This window comes from Symphalangus syndactylus, chromosome 5 (assembly GCF_028878055.3).
Source record: "Symphalangus syndactylus isolate Jambi chromosome 5, NHGRI_mSymSyn1-v2.1_pri, whole genome shotgun sequence".
NCBI classification, from domain to species: Eukaryota; Metazoa; Chordata; class Mammalia; order Primates; family Hylobatidae; genus Symphalangus; species Symphalangus syndactylus.
This window is the reverse complement of record NC_072427.2, coordinates 141532311-141552518: the sequence shown is the minus strand read 5'-3', so window position 1 is coordinate 141552518 and position 20208 is coordinate 141532311. Positions and strand designations below refer to the sequence as shown.

At 41.1% G+C, this 20208-nt stretch overlaps 1 protein-coding gene across 1 annotated transcript in view; it reads right to left on the bottom strand.

Moving 5' to 3' along the window:
- PLBD1 (phospholipase B domain containing 1) overlaps positions 1-20208 on the bottom strand; it is a 64102-nt gene that overhangs the window by 26100 nt on the left and 17794 nt on the right. Inside the window, exons 3-6 of the mRNA XM_055280552.2 lie at positions 11570-11653; positions 10125-10263; positions 5643-5783; positions 4724-4868 (exon numbers count right to left, since the gene is read on the bottom strand). Of these exons, the coding sequence (XP_055136527.1) occupies positions 4724-4868; positions 5643-5783; positions 10125-10263; positions 11570-11653 (509 nt within the window). The remainder of the gene's footprint in view (positions 1-4723; positions 4869-5642; positions 5784-10124; positions 10264-11569; positions 11654-20208) is intronic.

Sequence of the window (20208 nt, the reverse complement as noted above, 5' to 3'; positions counted from 1 at the left end):
ATTTATCTCTTTGTCCTACCTCCTTGATTATTGATTTGCATTGCGAAAATAAGTACATGTGTGGGGAGGGCTAGTGCAAGGCTTCTCCGTTCCTTACTTAGCCTTAGCTGTTGCTAGGCAAACAGAACATGTATTCAAAACCCTTCTTGTTAGGGACAGAAACTCCTAGAACAAGGCCATTCAAAGCCACTTTCCTTTGGGTATCTAGTGCCTCAGGCAAGTGTTTTTTGTTGTTGTTGTTGTTGTTGTTTTAACAGGGCCCCTGCCTATATAAACAATTTGTTTAAAAACATATATTTAAAAATTCATAGGTACATGTGAGATATGATGATTTATCATTGAAGATTTAGGATGACGAGCAGAGAAAGGCAATCTGTTTTGTCTATTGTCCAATCAGTGCATGTGAAGATTCATTATAGTATCCAGGTACCATCTCTTTGTATTCTTTATTATTAAATGCATTGTTCTTGGTTAATTTCCTATTTTTTGTTATGAGAAAAAGGTAGCAATACTGTTATTACAAAACCATGACTTTTTGGAACCCGTTTGTTTTGAAACAACACAGATCTCCTTGCCTCTGCAGTTCCCTAACACCATTTTCTTAATGACTCTGCTACATCTACCACTCTACCTGTGAATCCTGGCTTCTAATGACTCAAAAATCCTTATTATGCTTTGTTAATGATGACCACAAATGCAAGCCTTACCCAGAGTGTTAAAAAAATTGTGAATGATAATTTGTTTTATGGTCACTAAAGCTACACTGGGCATTTTACAGTGTAAATATATATCAAAATGTTTTCTGTTGGACTCTAGGCTAATTGCTGCCTCCCTAGAATGTAATCTCGTTGTTGTTGTTGTTGTTGTTGTTGTTGAGACGAGGCCTCACTCTGTCCCCCAGGCTGAAGTGCAGTGGTGCTATCTCGACTCCCTGCAACCTCTGCTTCCAGGGCTCAAGCTGTTCTTCAGCCTCAGCTTCCCAAATAGCTGGGATTACAGGCATGAGCCTGCTTAGCCTGTTTAAATGTTAAGTGCATGTACTTGAAAGTAGGTACATAAGAAAATAAAAGAACAGGCTCAAAGCCCCAGGAACATTTAAGTGAAGTTTACATAATTTAAGGCTTCACAATTTAAGTCAGGTCATCATGAGCCAAATCCCTTTTCATGCTGAACCCTCCCCCACCTTCACTCCTCACCCATGGGCACCAGTGGGTAGGATAGGTGAGAAGCCTATAAGTCGAGCTGGAAGAGCTGTCCCAATCACAAGAAAAATCCATCTGGCTTAAGACTGACCCAAGACAGTAGGAAGTCACATCATCAACTGCAGCAAAAGATTTGCTGCAAACGCCCGTTTGTGTTGTGGAGCAAGGTTCTCAAAAGGCCTCAGAGGGGCCAGGCCTAGCCCGCCCCAAGGACTGACTGACACATGGTACAGAGCTGCAGGGGTGAGGAGGCCACGACAGGGGCCAGATGTGGAGCTCATAGGTCGAAGTTCGCTTTACTGTCCTCCCCTGCTGCATGCTGAAACCCGAAGGTAAGAGGTGGCTTTCAGTAGCATAGAGCCCTGAACAAATGCTCTGACATGAGAGTCACCCGAGGTCATCATGTGACCACCATTCTGACAGCTCAGTTATGCACCATCTTGCAAAAAATATATACTGTGAGGGCCAACTAGAGGAATCTGCTTACCAGGACCAGGCCATAGGCTTGAGTCCCAGAGCTCCTTAGGGCATCTTGTTGAACCCATGTGTGGGCAGGAGTGGAGGAGAGCCCCCAGATAGGGAGATATGGGACAAAGGCCCACGTGCGTTGCTTTCTGGACTCAGACAAGCTGACCTGGATAGCCCTGCCACCTTGGTCAGTCTTGGGCACTAGAAGGGAATTTAGAAATTTTCTGGAAAAGAACCTTCTAAACTGGATGCACAGAGACACAGGTCAAGATACTGCCAGCCTGGCCAGTCTCAGGATGCTGGAGGGGGGTTTAGGTAATTTTCATGAAGGTAATGCCAAGCTGGGAGGGTGGGGTTCCTGTGCCCAGACCTAAGGGTGGTACTGAGGTTATCAGCACCTAGTATACTTTGTTATACTTTTGACCTTCCCTGGGTATTGCATGTTAGCCTCTTTAGGCGAAATAATTTCCTCAATCTCCACTTTGTATTTTTAGAAAAGACTAAAAAAGACCAAGCCTGTTAAATAACTCCATCAAAGAAAAACAAGGAAGCCATCAGCTTTGTTCTGGACTCAGCAGCTAAGATGGCATGAGCTTCATCGCAAAGCATAGTTCTATGTCATGTCTACTGGATGAATCCAATGTGGCTGGTTCCTTAATAAAATAAGTTGTAACATAAATGAGACTGCACACGTTTTTCCTGTTTAGTGCTGAGAACAAAGCTGCCCAGTTAGAGAAAATATGAATCCCACTGTTCCATTGGCTCCTGTAAAAATATTTTGGGGTATATATAAAAGTGTCTTTTGCTCTCTTGGAGTTTCAATTGCTCCAAAAAGCTCTACATATTATCTACGATATCTACTTATGTATCTCATCTGGAAGGATATATATGCAAATGTTAACGGGATTATACGTTTCATAAGAAAATCTTCCATGACCTTCACCATCACTACCTCTGGGATCCAGGACTGTTAACACTACTGGAGAAAAATTTTATTCCACAGAGATTTCAAAGCAGTGCACATAACATCTGAATATTGCATTTTATCACAAAGACGAGGAAGAGGAAGAATACTGGACCGCTCTGTCTCTTGCTGTCCTTAAATGTCAGTGTAATAGAATGTGAAAGAATCAAAGCACAGTCTAACTCAGAGAGAGGAGTCCCCAGGCCCCCTTAATGCTAAAACAACTAAACTAAGACAAAGATGAAATCAAAGTGGTTCCAAAGAAAGGATCAGGTCACAAGGACAGAGAAATATTGGGTTATGCCCTTGGTCAGAATTCCTGATAGGGGCCAGACATGATTGCTCACACCTTAATCCCAGCACTTCAGGACGCTGAGGCTGGAGGACCACTTGACCCCAGGAGCTTAAGACCAGCCTGGGCAATGTAGCAAGATCCTATCTCCATAAAACATTTTTTAAAAATTTGTCAGGCATGGTGATGTGTGCCTGTAGTGTCATCTACTTGGGAGGCTGAGGCAAGAGGATCATTTCAGCCCTGAAGGTCAAAGCTGCAGTGGGCTAACATTGTACCGCTACACTCCAGCCTGGGCGATAGGGTGAGACCCTGACTCTAAAATTAAAAAGGAATTTCTGATAGGAAGAGCAAAATACTCTGACAAAGGTAGATAGATATGACAGGTGGTTGGTATAACCACCCCATAAGTTACGGATATGTAATTAAAGGTCAAATTGGTTACAGTGTATCCAGTTGAACCCTTAGATGTTTGGTGTTTTCCCCTTGACTTTGCTCATAATGTTTCCTGAGGAGGTTGGGGCTAACACATGCTAACACACATGCTTTGTTGGATTCATAGAGTGAGTTCTGTTGTTTTAAATACATAGTTTTATCTTAAGTTGGAGGATCTGGAAATTCTTGGATGGAGAACAGACAGTGAGAGCTGATCCTTGCCTCCTTTCCGTGGGTCATATGTTTGCTACCGTTGTTTCCACTTTCTCTTTTCTTTTCTTTTTTCTGAGACGGAGTCTTGCTCTGTCGCTCAAGCCGGAGTGCAGTGGTGTGATCTCTGCTCACTGCAAGCTCCGCCTCCCGGGTTCACACCATTCTCCTGCCTCAGCCTCCAGAGTAGCTGGGACTACTGGTGCCTGCCACCACGCCCAGCTAATTTTTTGTATTTTTAGTAGAGAAGGGGTTTCACCATGTTAGCCAGGATGGTCTTGATTTCCTGACCTCGTGATCCACCCACCTGGGCCTCCCAAAGTGCTGGGATTACAGGCGTGAACCACCACGCCCGGCCTCCACTTTCTGTTTTCTTAAACCAGTCCTGCTTTATTCATTTACCTCACCTGCCTGTTGCATTTAGGCCCAGGAATTTGCAACCTCTCCTCTACTGGGACTGTCCTCCCATCCATCTCTACTTCTTCAAATTCTAGCCATCCTTAATGGTCTATCTCAAAGGTCATGCTCTCTTTCCCCAACAATCAGATGTGAGTCTCACCCCCTTGGAATGGACCACAGTGGTTACACTTCCTTTGTAGCACATACAGTATCCAGTAATATTATTACTCTTATTCATATTACACTTTATATTGTCCTCTTGACTATAGTGTAAGGTTTATAAACTTACATATTCATTCATCCATTCATTTGGCAATTTATTAAGTACTTGATGCCACACACTAAGGTTAAGTTCTGTGGATATTGCAGTAAATAAAAGAAACACTGCAGGCCCTAAGGTGGTACCTTAGCGCAGGATCAGCCATGTCTTCATTGCTTCTGCTGCAGAGCCTAGCAAAGAGCCTTGTACTTGATACATACTCAGTTGGCATTTGCTGAAATAAATTTAGATGTAGCCATTTACATTTACAAAGTGTCTTCTATGTGGCAATTCTAGTAACCTTGTTTATGTCATTCTATTAAATAAAAGTATTTGAGCTATATGTCTTCAAAAGCACTCTGAAAATCAGATTGTTTGTTAATATATACTAACCATTAAACATTTCTTCTCCCATTGCAGTTAACACTGAATCACTAAGGCTTTATCCAGGAATAGTACTCAAAGTGCTCAGATGTTCCTTTAAATTCATTTACCTGGGTAACTGCTGAAAGAGAGGCGACTACTGCTGGTATCTTTATCTTTGATGTTGAAGTCCCAGTGTTTATATATCCTGAGCATGGCTGCGTACGTGTACCAGCTTGAGTGAGCAAAAAGGATGTTCTCAAATCCAGGAAGAACCTACAGCCAGAATCATAGTGGATTACACAGATGTACATAGCTAACTGACTGCAATTGTCTTAAGTGTAAGAAGCATACAGGGATTGTGCCATTTCAGGTAAGTGTTTATTGCTATATTGATTACTGGAAAATATGGCCAAGGAGTCAAGATTAACCTTTAATGTGGCCCCAAACAGACTCTTCCTTCTAACATTCAAAATGGAAGACTCCAGCTGGGCATGGTGGCTCACGCTTGAAATCCCAGCACTTTGGGAGGCCAAGGCAGGTGGATCACTTGAGGTCAGGAGTTTGAGACCAGCCTGGCCAAAATGGTGAAAGCCTGTCTATACCAAAAATACAAGAAAAATTAACCAGGCCTGGTGGCACACCCATGTAGTCCCAGCTACTCGGGAAGCTGAGGCAGGAGAATCGCTTGAACCTGGGAGGCAGAGGTTGCAGTGAGGCGAGCTCACAGCACTGCACTCCAGCCTGGGCAACAGAGTGAGACTCCGGCTCAAAAACAAAACAAAACAAAAAAACAAAATGGAAGATTCTAGAAGGTGGGAGTGGCAGGTGCATACAGCATGGGAGGAATGGTGGAAGAACAAATGTAACATCATGTACTTACAATTTTCTCCATCAAAGTTACTTCCAGTTCTTAACTTCTACCACTGAAGAACTCATGAGCTGATATACAGTTACAGCCAGGGGTGATGAGATGTTGCTATACTTGGGCGCTATATAGAAAAAGTCTGTATGAACCAGAACAAGGCAAAAGGAGCTGCTATGTCTTACCTTGATAAGAGCGGAGCAATGTCCCATGTCCCATCTCTTAAAACCCTTTAGGCTGCTGCTTTTTGTGGGAGAGAGCGAGGGAATCAGATCCAACAGATCTCCAACAGCATTCAGGAACTGAATCTGGAACAGGGTCATTGGCTAGGAAAGGACAAAGACTGCACTTAACATCAATTTGTGACAGACATCATTTCCTGTTTTTCCTCTTGTTAGGGACCCATTAAATTATTCCCTTGCAGGCTGTTTGTGGTGGCTCACGCCTGTAATCCCAGCACTTTGGGAGGCCAACGCAGGCAGATCTCCTGAGGTGAGGGGTTTGAGACCAGCCTGGCCAACACGGCAAAATCCTGTCTGTACTGAAAATACAAAAATTAGTTGGGCGTGGTGGCGGGCACCTGTAGTCCCAGCTACTCAGGAGGCTGAGGCAGAAGAATCCCTTGAACCCAGGAGGCGGAGGTTGCAGTGAGCCAAGATCGCACCACGGCACTCCAGCTGGGCAACAGAGCGAGACTCCATCTCAAAAAAAAAAAAAAGTTATTTTCAAAGGGTCTCTAATTTAACAGGTATGCTAGATTTTTATTGTAGCTTATAAAATAATTGTTATGGCTTTATAGTTTAGAAGAGCTGTTTTGGCATGTTTTGATAGCCACAGAATTTGGGAGTGGCTCCTTGGAGAGTAAAATAGAGCTTTCTGTTTGCACTCTACAGCAGTGCTTCTCAATCTTGGCACTACTGACATTTTGAGCCGGCTAATACTTCTTTTCAGTTGTTGTGCATTGTGAGATGTTTAGCATCATCCCTGGCCTGTACCCACTAGGTATCAGTAGCAACTTCCCAGTTTTGGCAACCAAAAATATCTTCAAGACTTTGCCAAGTGTTCTCTGGAGAGAAACCACTCTTAGACAAGAACCACTGCTATACGGCAAAAACATTCAACTAAGATGCTTTTGGTTTTGATTGTGTGTTTACTATAAGACCAACTGACCAGCCAGCATTAACTTTGAAGCAATTATCAGATTGTACTTGAACATGAACTTCGTGCAAACTGGAGAGCACTGCTCCAGGAAGATTCAATCTGCTGGAGCAGGTCTGGGTCAGGCATCAACAAATTGGTTTTGGGGTAGAAGTGGTGGGAAGACAAACACAAATGACGTTTTAACCAAAAAACTAAAACCAAAGCAAAAATTCAATCCAATTTTTATTTATATAAAATCGTCTCTATTTTGTTTGTTTGAATAAATTATTCATTTATTATTCAAGATTTTAAAAATTATAACAAAGTTGATAGCAGAAAGTCTCCTCCTTTACCTGTTCTCCGTTTTCTCAGGTACTACCATTTCTAGTTTATAATTTTTACTAGTTTTTTTGCATATACTGCCAGAGTTTTTTGATTTTTTATTTTTCCCTATTGGCACCGTGATCTTGGATCCAGAGTTTTAAAAATGTCTTGTAAATACAGTTTTTAAAAACATACATGGTAGTGTGTTATATGCGCTGTTGTTCACCTTGTTTTTTTTGTCGTAACATCTTTCATTTAATGTTTTGGGGATGTTTTTATATTGGATGTAAAAATTGTCCTCACTCTTCTTTTTTAAAATATTTATTTATTTATTTATTTATTTATTTTTGAGACAGAGTTTCACTCTTGTTGCCCAGGCTGGAGTGCAATGGCGCGATCTCAGCTCACTGCAACCTCTACATCCTAGGTTCAAGCAACTCTCCTGCCTTGGCCTCCCAAGTAGCTGGGATTACAGGTGCCCGCCACCATGCTCAGCTAATTTTTGTAGTTTTTTGTAGAGATAGGGTTTCACCATGTTGGCTGGGTTGGTCTAGAACTCCTGACCTCGGGTGATCCACCTGCCTTGGCCTCCCAAAGTGCTGGGATTATAGGTGTGAGCCACCGCTCCCAGCCTGTCTTCACTCTTCTAAGCAGCATTCTAACGTATGGATGTATTATAGTATTTTTAACTAGTCTTTTTTTTGATGAATTTTCAAGTGGTTTCTAGCCTTTTGCTATTGTAAACAATGCCACAATAATTGATCTTGGACACTTCATTTTGCTTGTGTTTGAGTCTATGTGTGGGATAAATTCCTAGAAGTGGTAAGATTTTAATAGAGATTGCCAAATTGTCCTTATACGAATTGTTTAAATTATACTCTTCTGGTCAGGCACAGTGGCTTATGCCTGTAATCCTAGCATTTTGGGAGGCCGAGTCCGGTGAATCACCTGAGGTCAGGAGTTCAAGACCAGCTTGGCTAACATGGTGAAACCCCATCTCTACTAAAAATACAAAAATTAGCCGGGCGTGGTGGTGCATGCTTGTAATCCCAGCTACTCAAAAGGCTGAGGCACGAGAATCGCTTGAGCCCAGGAGGCGGAGGTTGCAGCTGAGATCAAGCCACTGCCCTCCAGCCTGGGCTATAGCGCAAGACTCTGTCTCTAAATAAAAATAAATAAATAAATAAATAATAAATAAATAAGTAAATAAATAAAACTCTTCCAACCTCAACAACATATTAAACATTTAGTTTATTTCCAATCTCATAGGTGTAAAACAGTATCCCATTGTAATTGATATTTGCATTTCTTTTGTTATACTGTATAATACATCCATACGTTGGAATGCTGCTTAGAAGAGTGAGGACAGATGATATTATACATCTGAAAGAATAAAGATGTATACATACAATTTAAGGAAAAATAAATAAACACTGATGTAGTCAACTCACAGTTTAAGAAATGGAACATTAGCAGTGCCTTAGAAGTCTCCAATCTCATCTCTCTCCTTTCCTGCCAGCGGTCACCACTATGCTAGATTTTGTATAGCTCATTACCTGCCTCTCTATTATTTATCATCTATATATAATATATTTATCGTCTATATATATTTTTAAGATATATTTTTAAAAATGTACCTTTTTTGAATTTGCACAAATACAGTCATATTGTATGGGCTGGGCACAATGGCTCATACCTGTAATCCCAGCACTTTGGGAGGCTGAGGCGGGTGGATCATTTGAGGTCAGGAGTTCGAGACTAGCCTGGCCAACATGGTGAAACCTCATCTCTACTAAAAATATAAAAATTAGTTGGGTGTGGTGGCTCAAGCCTGTAGTCCCAGCTACTCGGGAGGATGAGGCAGGAGAATCACCTGAACCCAGGAGGCAGAGGTTGCAGTGAGCCAAGATTGTGCCACCGCACTCCAGCCTGGGTGACAGAGCAAGACTCTGGCTCAAAAAAAAAAAAAAGTTAGAGTCTTACTGTATGCATTCTTCTGTAACTCATTGCTTTCACTGGGTATTACTGTTTTGACACTTATCTAAATATATGTGTATATACACATATATATACACACATATATACACAGACATGTACATGTATATATGTGTATATATATGAATACATACATATATATACACACACTGGACAAAACAGACAAAAAGTTCAAAGAAAAGCTATGCACTTAATTTTATATATATACACACACTGGTCAAAATAGGCAAAAAGAGAGTTATATAATATACATATTTTATATATATATACTGGCAAAATAGACAAAACATAATAAATGTAATATGTTATATAATATACAGATTATATACATATATACTGGCAAAACAGACCAAAAGACAGTTATATAATATACATATTTCATTTATACGTATATTATCACAGGAAACAAAATATCCGTAATTTTTGGAAGTATATCAAATGGCACATTGGAAGCCTCAGTGATTCAGTAAAGCTTTCCCCCAGAATTATAATGTATATGTGTTTGTGTGGATATGTGTTTATGTGAATGTTGTGGACTATGGGAAACACAGAACTTGTTTTGTTTTTTTTTTTTTTTTTTGAGACGGAGTCTCGCTCTGTTGCCCAGGCTGGAGTGCAGTGGCGCAGTCTCGGCTCACTGCAAGCTCCACCTCCCGGGTTCACGCCATTCTCCTGCCTCAGCCTCTCCGAGTAGCTGGGACTACAGGCGCCCGCCACCACGCCTGGCTAATTTTTTTTTTTTGTATTTTTAGTAGAGTTGGGGTTTCACCGTGGTCTCGATCTCCTGACCTCGTGGTCCGCCCACCTCGGCCTCCCAAAGTGCTGGGATTACAAGCGTGAGCCACCGCGCCCGGCCAGAACTTGTATACTTAAACATCTTGTCTTAATGAGCATGCAGTCTAAAACACTAGTTTTATCAGATTAGTTAAAAACCCAGTACATTCATCCCATGCTTTTTAACCTAATCCTGAGCCCAATATTATGCAAGATTGAAAATACACAGACACAAGTTGGCTTATTTGTGTTTTGGGCTTGTAATTGTGTAAGTTAGGTGCTACAATATGATAGCTATGACAGTTCTTGTCTGTAAGGAATTTATACTGTAGTTCTACTTTGATCTGCTTCTAAATTGGAATGTCATTTTAAAGATAACATTCAATATTCTTACCATACTGTATAAATTCCGAGAAGCTTGTTTAAAATCCTACCTTTGTCCCTTCTAATATAGCCCTCTTCTTTGCTCCTACATAAAGGCCATCTATTTGTGCCATCACATAGCCTGTATGTCTCCAAAATGAGTCAGTCTTGTATTCTTTGATATTTTTCCGGGTCCACTTATCTTGCTTCCTGGAAGAGAAATTAGATTTGCACTGTAGTCTCAATAGTTGCTCATTCAAAGCTAAATCAAACCAGGCATTGAGAGATTATATACTCAGACACTTATGCTAATATGATTTAAATTCTAGATCTGGGAACACTCCAGTCACTCAAAGGACATCAAGGCAAATTCTAACTGATTTTTAATTTCTCCCTAGGGTTATGATTCTTCTTTCACAGCTTCTTCTGTGCTGTATCTAGAATAAAAGCACAAGTGTGATACTGACCTAACTGTGATACGAGACCTAAACATATCAAGGAGAGACTATCCAAATACATTTTGTGTAAAACCACAATGTTTCACTAAGTCAATAAAGATACGTTGATTAACCTTACTTTTAGTTGTAGAAGTAGTAAAGTTAAACAACAGGACAAAAATCTAAGGACAAGGTGGTTTATATCTGTTTGTATTTCTCTCAGATCATTTGCATAGCTTATGATTCATTCCGTTTCAGTTGTTATTAGTAACTGCCTCAATGCCTCTGTCCTAGCATGGTAGCAAAAATGTCATTTTTTGATGGTCCTTTCATTCTTCTTCCAGTTCTCTGAACTTTCATGGGATGATCTGATATAACTTTGTATACTGAAAACTATTTCTGACTTGTTCAGCTATCACTAGATCAATCTTACAATAATGTCATTGCTTCATGGGATCTAGCCCAGTGGTTTTTAACTGAAGCTCTATAGGACTTTTAGCATTTCATGAAGAGGTTGCTTAGGGTGCAATTTGGAGGGCCAACCCAAGAGCCTTTCTGTCCCCAAATTAATCTCCTGTCATCCCACAAATGTAAACACATTTAAAATTTTAGTTTTAGAAAAGTTTATTAAAATGGAAATATTCTTGGAGGGTGTTAAGAATTATAACTTTAGATATGATTGAAGACCTCAGCTAGGATTAGTAAGCAGGCTCATGAAAAGGAAACACCTTAAAGAGTGAGGAGAAGGGATCCCTGCAAGAAGGAGAAGGGCCTCCATGAGGAAGAGATCCAGGACTTAACACTGGTACTTTACACTGGTGATGTTCCTCTAACCGTGTTAGCAATTGAGTATGCGACATTCAACGCAACCTTTGAAAGAGCTGAAATTAGAGAGCGTGTTGTTTGCAACCAGTTTTCATGCCATTACCAAAAAGTGCTATACCCTACTACAAGAATAACTCTAGAGTCCTGCTAAAGAGATTAAAAAGAAATTGGCAAAGAAAAAATTGCGCTTGAAATTACAGATGCAGTGCCTGCAACATTAAAAACAATGAAAAGAGAAAAGCTATTATACGTACTCCATAAAATCCTGCACTTTATCCATGATGGAAGGTTTCCTGATCAGCTGTGGGTAGAGGTTTGTGTAGTGGTCATTCATGTGTCTGAAATGATACATGAAAATTACTACATTTATATTTTTCTTCTTGGATTTCTCCATCACAGTAAATTATTCAATCATTTGGCTAACTAGGATGTCCCTTATTACAAACTCTCCCTACTATCTTTTTTCCCTTAATAAATGCACAGTTTCAAATTGGGAAATATTTACAACATATAGAAAAGGATAGAATATTGAAAACGCCCCAAGTATTCACCACTCAACTTTAGTAAGTTATTATATTTTGCCATATTTGCCACATATATTTAAAAAATCAAACAAAAAATTTGAGTCAAAGCCCCTGTGTGCACTTCCTGATGCTAATTCTTTTCCCTTCTCCCAAGAGGTAATAACTTCAGTCTTGAATCTGATTATTCCCATGCATGCTTTTATGCAATTACTACATATACATTTAACCATAAATAATGTATAGAATTATTTATCATGTTCACAACACACGCTAAAAAAGATCATACTGGCTGGGCGCGGTGGCTCACGCCTGTAATCCCAGCACTTTGGGAGGCCGAGGCAGGCGGATCACGAGGTCAGGAGATCGAGACCATCCTGACTAACACAGTGAAACCCCGTCTGTACTAAAAATGGAAAAAATTAGCCAGGCGTGGTGGCCGGTGCCTGTAGTCCCAGCTACTCGGGAGGTTGAGGCAGGAGAACGGCATGAACTCGGGAGGCGGAGCTTGCAGAGAGTCTTTATTTTAAAACTTAAAAAAATTAAAAATGTCTCATATGATGTACAGTTAATATTTTTAATTGATTAAAATAATCCACTTATATTTACTGGGATTTTAATATTCTTGGATTTATTTCTATAATCTTTTCTGTTTTCCATTTACTATCCCTTTATTTGTCCCCTCTTTCATGTTTTCTTTGTTTAGATAATACTTTTGTTATTGTCTTTTCAGTTCTGCTGATTTAAAACCTATAGAACGTATTTTTATTCTTAATATTAAAAAGATATAACTAGTATTTTCTTATAAAGTCTAAATGAGTTTTATATTTCCCTCTTCCTCCAAACATAAAGCATATTTTAGCAAATTTTAACTACCCATTGACATCCTCCATCATGTTATTGTTTAAAGGTTTAGTTTTACCTTTTTAATTAAAAGTTTTGATTTAAAAATTATTTTCTTAGGCCAAGCACGATGGTTCACACCTGTAATCCCAGCATTTTGGGAGGTTGAGGTGGGCGGATCACGAGGTCAGGAGTTTGAGAACAGCCTGGCCAACATGGTGAAACCCCATCTCTACTAAAAATACACACACACAAAAATTAGCCGGGCCTGGAGGCGTGCACCTGTAATCCCAGCTACTCCAGAGGCTGAGGCAGGAGAATCACTTAAACCTGGGAGGCGGAGGTTGCAGTGAGCCAAGATCATGCCATTGCATTCCAGCCTGGGCAACACAGCAAGACTCCATCTCGGGAAAAAAAATAAAAATTATTTTCTTTTTAACCTTTACAATTAAATTGCACTAATTTTTTGTTTCTTGTATTAACGATTGTTCCTTACATACCACACTTTCCCTCCTATTATACTTGCTAAAGTATATCCTCTAACAGTTTAATAGAAGTCTCTGGGTGGAAAACTGTTTTAATTTATGTATCTGAACATATTCTTATTTTGCCCCTACTCTTGGATAATTTAAATGGTTATGACATTCTAGTAAGATATTTCTCCTCAGTACTTTTAAGATAATATCTTGGTATCTTCTGTCACTGTTGCTGATGATCAGCAATATGCTTCCCAGCTGAAATTCCTTTGTAGTTAATGTCTTTCCTTTCTAATAGCTTTTAAGATTGTTCCCTTTATCTTCAATTGTCTGCAGTCTCATCTGCTGCATTATAGCAATTTAAAAGGCTGTGTGTCTTCCAACTAAGGACTTGTGGTTTTTTTTTTTGTTTTTTGTTTTTTTTTTTTTGAGATGGAGTCTTGCTCTGTCACCCAGGCTGGAGGGCTGCGGTGCAATCTTGGTTCACTGCAACCGCCGCCTCCCAAGTTCAAGGAATTCTCCTGCCTCAGCCTCCTGAGTAGCTGGGACTACTGGCATTTGCCACCATGCCTGGCTAATTTTTGTTATTTTTAGTAGAGATGGAGTTTTGTCATATTGGCCAGGCTGATCTTGAACTCCTGACCTCAGGTGATCCACCCACCTCAGCCTCCCAAAGTACTGGGATTATAGGAGTGAGCCACCGCACTGGGCCCGTTTTTTCCATTTTGATAAATTCTCAGCAATTACCTTGTCAGTTATTACTTATCTGCAGTTGCCTCTAGTCTCTTTTTCTGAAACTCCTAATAGGTCTATATCAGAGTTTCTCAATCTAATTGCTATGTCTAATAACAGTTTTTTCATAATTTTTACCCCTTTATCTCTTTGGGCTGTGTATCGTATAAATCCCTCAATTCTAATATCTGATTCAGAATTTTTTCTCTGATTGTATCTAGTCTAGGGTTTGTCTATGTATTGAGATTTTTAAAAGTTAACTTCTATAATTTTCTTTTATATTTTAACAAGTTCTTTAAAAAAAATCCATCTTCTTACGTCTTACTCCTTGTTTAATAAATTCTCCAAGTTTTCTTTCATTTATAACTTAAAGCACTCTATGCAAATTTAAAGTCTTTGTTAAACCATCCTAAAAATTAATCTGGAGTATATTCGTATTGTTGATTTTGTTGACTGTCTTTCAACTTCTTTGTGGATTTTGGAACTTTGGTGTGTAGGCATTTTTCTTTCCCCCCTGTCTCTCTCCTTCTCTCCCCCCATGCCTCCCTCTTTCCCTGTCCAAATGCCTCCCTCTGAGTCCTAGGAACCAGGTCTTACAGTGCCTTTTTGGGACTTCCATCCTATGGAATATTGCAGCGATATTTGTAAATAACTAAACCAGCTGTGAATGATTGGGCTTTTGGTTGCCACTGCCTCCCCACCCCCCACCCCCAAGCTTACCGTTTCTTATAAATCTGTAGGCTAGGACTTACATCACCAACACTATTTTGTGGCCTCCTTTCTACAAGCAGTTAAAAGCATCAGTGTTACTTCTGGCTCCCAGCCTTTACTCATCTCACTCAGATCCTGAGGCCTTCCCCCATCAGCAGGTGGCTGCCTCTGCTGGCTTCAGGCCAAGAGCCAGCAGATCCATATTTTATCACTTTGTTTTCTGTTCAATTTCTGGCAGAAGAGACATTTAATCTTGTTCTGGAGCCCAGCTGTGTTACTATGAGGTTTTCTTTCTACATATTTTCCCTATAATTTGCTGTAAGTTTAGAGCAAAGAGGAAGTCCCTGCACCCTCTGGACTGAATATTTACTTACAGTCCTCATTCTGGTTTTTATCTGATGCTTTTCACTGATGTAGGGAGTTCAGAATTGGAGGCCATTCTGGATTCCAAGAATGGGAATTTGGCTCCTACACTTTGAAACTTTAGATATTCTTTATCCAGTTGTTTCTAGAACTGAAACTAATAAACTGAGAATAGTTTTATTGCTGGTGAAGTACACGACATTATGATCCTTTGAAATTTTTTATTTTATGGTCCTGGAATTTAATAAAATTTACCTCATGAGAATTTTTTCTTCGAATTACCTGTGTATATATATTAAATTGAATCATCACATTTAACTATTATTTACATATAGTTTATGCTATCACATACCTCTGCTTTGATCCATTCGGTTACTTTCTACCACCTCTAAATACAAGAGCAAGAACAGCAATAAAGCTAGACAAGTGTGTGGGTGACAAGAAAGGGATCCTCTGTCCTGGCCTCGTGCTCTTAAAATGAGTTATATGAAGGCCAGCACAGTGGCTCACACCTGTAATTCCAGCAGTTTGGGAAGCCGAGGCTGGCAGATTGCTTGAGATCAGGAGTTCAAGACCAGCTTTGGCAACATGGCAAAACCCCGTCTCTACTAAAAATATAAAAAGCCAGGCATGGTGGCACATGCCTGTAACCCCAGCACTCGGGTGGTTGAGGCACAAGAATTGCTTGAACCCAGTAGGCTGAGGTTGCAGTGAGCAGAGATCATGACACCGCACTCCAGCCTGAGCAACAGAGCAAGGTTCCACCTCAAAACAAACAAACAAACAAATGACAGTTATATGAAAATAGTTTTACTTATTGGAAACCAATAACTTGTGGGCTCTTCACTTACAATGCTCACTCAGGTAAAGAAACAAAAAATTCATACTTTTTATCCAAAGTCTTCCATCACTGCACCCTGCCTAGCTCCACCCAGAATTCCAGATCCCCCACATTTTTCAGATAAGGCAGTAGTTCTCAACTGGCATGATTTTTCCCTGTAGGGAGCATTTCTGGAGACATTTTTGGTTGTCACACTGAGTGAGGGAGAAGGTGCAACTGGTAGGTAGTGGGTAGAGGCCACAGATGCTGCTAAAGATCCCACAAGGTACAGAACAGCTTACCACAGCAAAGAATAATCCAACCCAAAATGTCAATATTGCCTAGATGGGAAAATCCTTAAACCAAGGAACATAAATCCTGACTTGACTGTCATTGCTGAGGGTGTCTCCTACATAACCGTATACAAGACAGATGGAAATACAGGAAGGCAACTGAGCCAGAATTATTATTATTATTCTTATTTTTTTTTTTTTGAGACGGAGTCTCGCTCTGTCGCCCAGGCTGCAGTGCAGTGGTGCAATCTCGGCTCACTGCAACCTCTGCCTCCCAGGTTCACGCCATTCTCCTGCCTCAGCCTCCCGAGTAGCTGGGACTACAGGCACCCGCCTCCGCGCCCATGAGCCAGAATTATTAAAATTTTTCTTCTGGTTTCTTTCTTTTCTTTTTTCTTTTTTTCAGATGGAGTCTAGCTCTGTCACCCAGGCTGGAGTGCAGTGGTGTGATCTCAGCTCACTGCAAGTTTTGCCACTGAGATTCAAGCAATTCTACTGCCTTAGCCTCCCAGGTAGCTAGGATTACAGGCGTGCGCCACCACACCCGGCTAATTTTGTATTTTTAGTAGACATAGGGTTTCACCATGTTAGTCAGGCTGGTTTTGAACTCCTTACCTCAGGTGATCCGCCCGCCTTGGCCTCCCAAAGTGCTGGGATTACAGGTGTGAGCCACTGCGCCTGGCTTTTTTTTTTTTCTTGTGTGTGGAGACTAGCTTTTTTGATTCTGACATTCAGTACAAGGGGAGAGAAACCTCCACCTTGAGATGAGGAGTGGGGGCCTCAGATGATCCTGCCACACACAGGGGCTCTAAGGAATACAATCTTCTTGCAGTCTCTTCAGGTTGAGGCCCTTCCCCGATCCCTGGGCCTGGGACCCTACACTTCTGTGTGGCGGAGCAATGTAGTGTAACATTAAAGAATCCAGGCTTCGAGCTCTGAGTTGAAAGCTTGACTCCACTACTTCTAAGCTGTATCTTACTGAAAGCAGGATTCCCAACTTCTCCATGCTTCTGAATTCTCATCAGAGGCAACACTAGTGTCAACCTCATGGATGAGTTAGGTTTAGTTTCAGCTCCTGCAGTGTGTAAAGTCAGTAAGTTTCCTGCTAATTTGGCTGAGATTTTGCTCACATTTACCTCTTCAACACCTCTTCTACATGTTGGGAATCAGAAAGACATGTGCACACCCATCTTTCCCAGAATCTTTTTGCATGATGGCAATAATCATTTAGCACCTGTCATGTACTACCTCCTACGCTCTCCTGTTTGGACTCCCTGAGTCAGAGACCATATTTGGCTCCTTTAGTATTTCCCACAGTGATGAATCCATTTGTCTGTGGTAGCAGGGCATCTGCATGCAAACTCTGGGCCTAGATAGCCTCCTTTCCAATCCTGGCTCCCAATCACAAGCGTTGTGAGTTTCAGCTAGTTACCTAACTTCCCAAGTTTTCATATAAATAATATGAAGATTATAATGATACATACCTCATGGTATTGTGGATTAAATAACTCAACATATGTCAAATGCTTTGAACAGTCTGACACATTGTAAACGGTATATAAGTGCTGGTTATCATCGTCATTGGTATTTTGTGGTCAATTTTAAGTTACAAATAATTACAATTTGATACATCATTAGAAATTTTTGAGGGTGGGCCGGGCGCGGTGGCTCACGCCTGTAATCCCAGCATTTTGGGAGGCTGAGGCAGACGGATCGCCTGAGGTCAGGAGTTTGAGACCAGCCTGGCCAACATGGTGAAACCCTGACTCTACTAAAAATACAAAAATTAGCTGGGAGTGGTGGTGCATGCCTGTAATCCCAGCTACTCAGGAGGCTGAGCCTAGAGAATCGCTTGAACCTGGGAGGCGGAGGTTGCAGTAAGCCGAGATTGTGCCACTGCACTCCAGCCTGGGTAACAGAGGGAGACTCCATCTCAAAAAAAAAAAAAAAAAAAAAAAAAAAAAAAGAAGAAATTGAAATTTTTGAGGGTGAGGCTGTGTCTGAGTTTGCTTTGCCCACAGTCTGGACCTGGAAGCATATTCAGTTTCTAACACCAAACGGAGCAAAAGAGGTACCACCAAGCACAAAGGAGGTCCCACCATTGACTACTTTCTCTAATTGTGCCATGGCCTTACTAGAAGCTCTTCATCACTGTCTTAGCAATGTTGTCTCAACACATTAATGTAAGTAAAAGGAGTTGCCTTTGAAGAATGTAGTCAGGAACCAACTCCCTACGTTTCTTCCTATCCTCAGTGCCAGGCACAAAGTAGCAAAACAAGTGTTTGTTGTGCTGAGTTGACTCATTCAAACTGTGTAATACCAGAGGAGGGAGTTTCAGCAGCCGCATGAACAACACAAGAGATCAGCTGCTTTATTAAAAACTAGAGCAGACCAGGTTCCCGTACCCTTATCACCATGCTTTCCAGATAGGTTTCATGTCTCGTTTTATTAAAAATCGATCCATGATTATTTAACAGTCTTTATATCATTCATGAGACATCACAGGCTGAATCTGTAACTCTTAGGGAACCATCCCATAGAGTTAAAAATCAGAGGAAGAATCTTCAGTTTGGTCAAGGCTGCTACCATCACACTCCATTACATGGAAATATACCTCATACTTAGAATTTGTTTCTAATAAAACTGGAACAATAGAATCCATTAAACCTAATTAGCATGTAATTAAGTAATGGCTGGGAGCAAAGCACTATGCCAGACATCTGGGGTCTATAAAGATTAACAAAATAGGGTGGCCGCCAAGGCACTAACAGGTGGTAGAGGAGAGAGATGGAGTTCTAATCCAGTGGGAATGAAATCTTAAAAAGCTTCATCAAGAAGACAGCATTTGAGATGGCCTTTGAGCTGCATCAAAGACAGCAGAGCAGAGGTCCTCTCAGGCTTTTGGTACCACATGTATGGGAAGCCCCTCTTTGAGAAGGGTGGGAAGATGACCACGGTCACAGACACTAGACAGAGACGACAGAGAGGTCATCTTTCAAATTTAAGAAACCTCGGACACTCTGTGCTCCAAGTAAAGAAGGACTGTTGGGAGCACGTCCATCCAAGGCCTTCCACACATGGACCCCATTTGCCTTTTGAAACCCACTGTCCTTCGATTGTTCAGCTGGAGCCTCCACTCCTCGCTCCTTGTTTTTGTTTTTTTTTTGAGATGGAGTTTCACTCTTGTTGCCCAGGCTGGAGTGCAGTGGTGCAATCTCAGCTCACTGCAACCTCCGCCTCCTGGTTGGAGCGATTCTCCTTCCTCAGCCCCCCAAGTAGCTGGGATTACAGATGCATACCACCATGCCAGGCTAATTTTTGTATTTTTAGTAGAGACGGGGTTTCGCCATGTTGGCCAGGCTGGTCTTGAACTCCTGACCGCAGGTGATCCTCCCACCTTGGCCTCCCAAAGTGTTGGGATTACAGGCGTGAGCCACCGTGCCCATCCACTCCTCACTCCTTGTAAATGCAACTTATTCATTTCAGACTCAGCGCCTTTTTTCAATACTCTGTTCCATTACATTCTGCTCAGAATGACTTTATCCCTCTTCCCAGCCAAACCCAGTAGTTCTCTTCTATCAAGCACCAGGCCTACAACTCACTTCCTCCACAAAGCCTTCTTTGACTATTCTGGCCACTGGGGTGCTTTTCTCTTTTGTACTCTGTACTTATGGCTAACAAGCTCTTTTGAGGTTGTTCTCTGCAGTAGAGTTGCTAGCAAGAGTGACCCAGCTTTTCCTTAAGGATGTGGTTTCAGAGATTCTAGAGCTATCTCTGCCCCACTCCTGATCATTCGCCCATGGGCTCCTGCTACAGGTCTGAAGGGAAGGCAGACTCAGATCCTCAAAACCTGCATCACAATTTGCAGGAAGTGTTTTTGTTTGTTTGTTTTTAAAATTTTCAAAGGCTGACTTATACATGTCAACTTTTCTTCGAAAGGACATGGCAAAAAGCCTAATTAAACAAGAAAACAGTTCCTGAATAGTAGCTGAGTGTCCTTTTTTAAGAAACAAAATTACCAGCCTGGGAAACATAGTGAGACCTCATCTCTACTAAAAATAAAAAATTAGGCTGGACGCAGTGGGTCACGCCTGTAACCCCAGCACTTGGGAGGCCAAGGCAGATGGATCATCT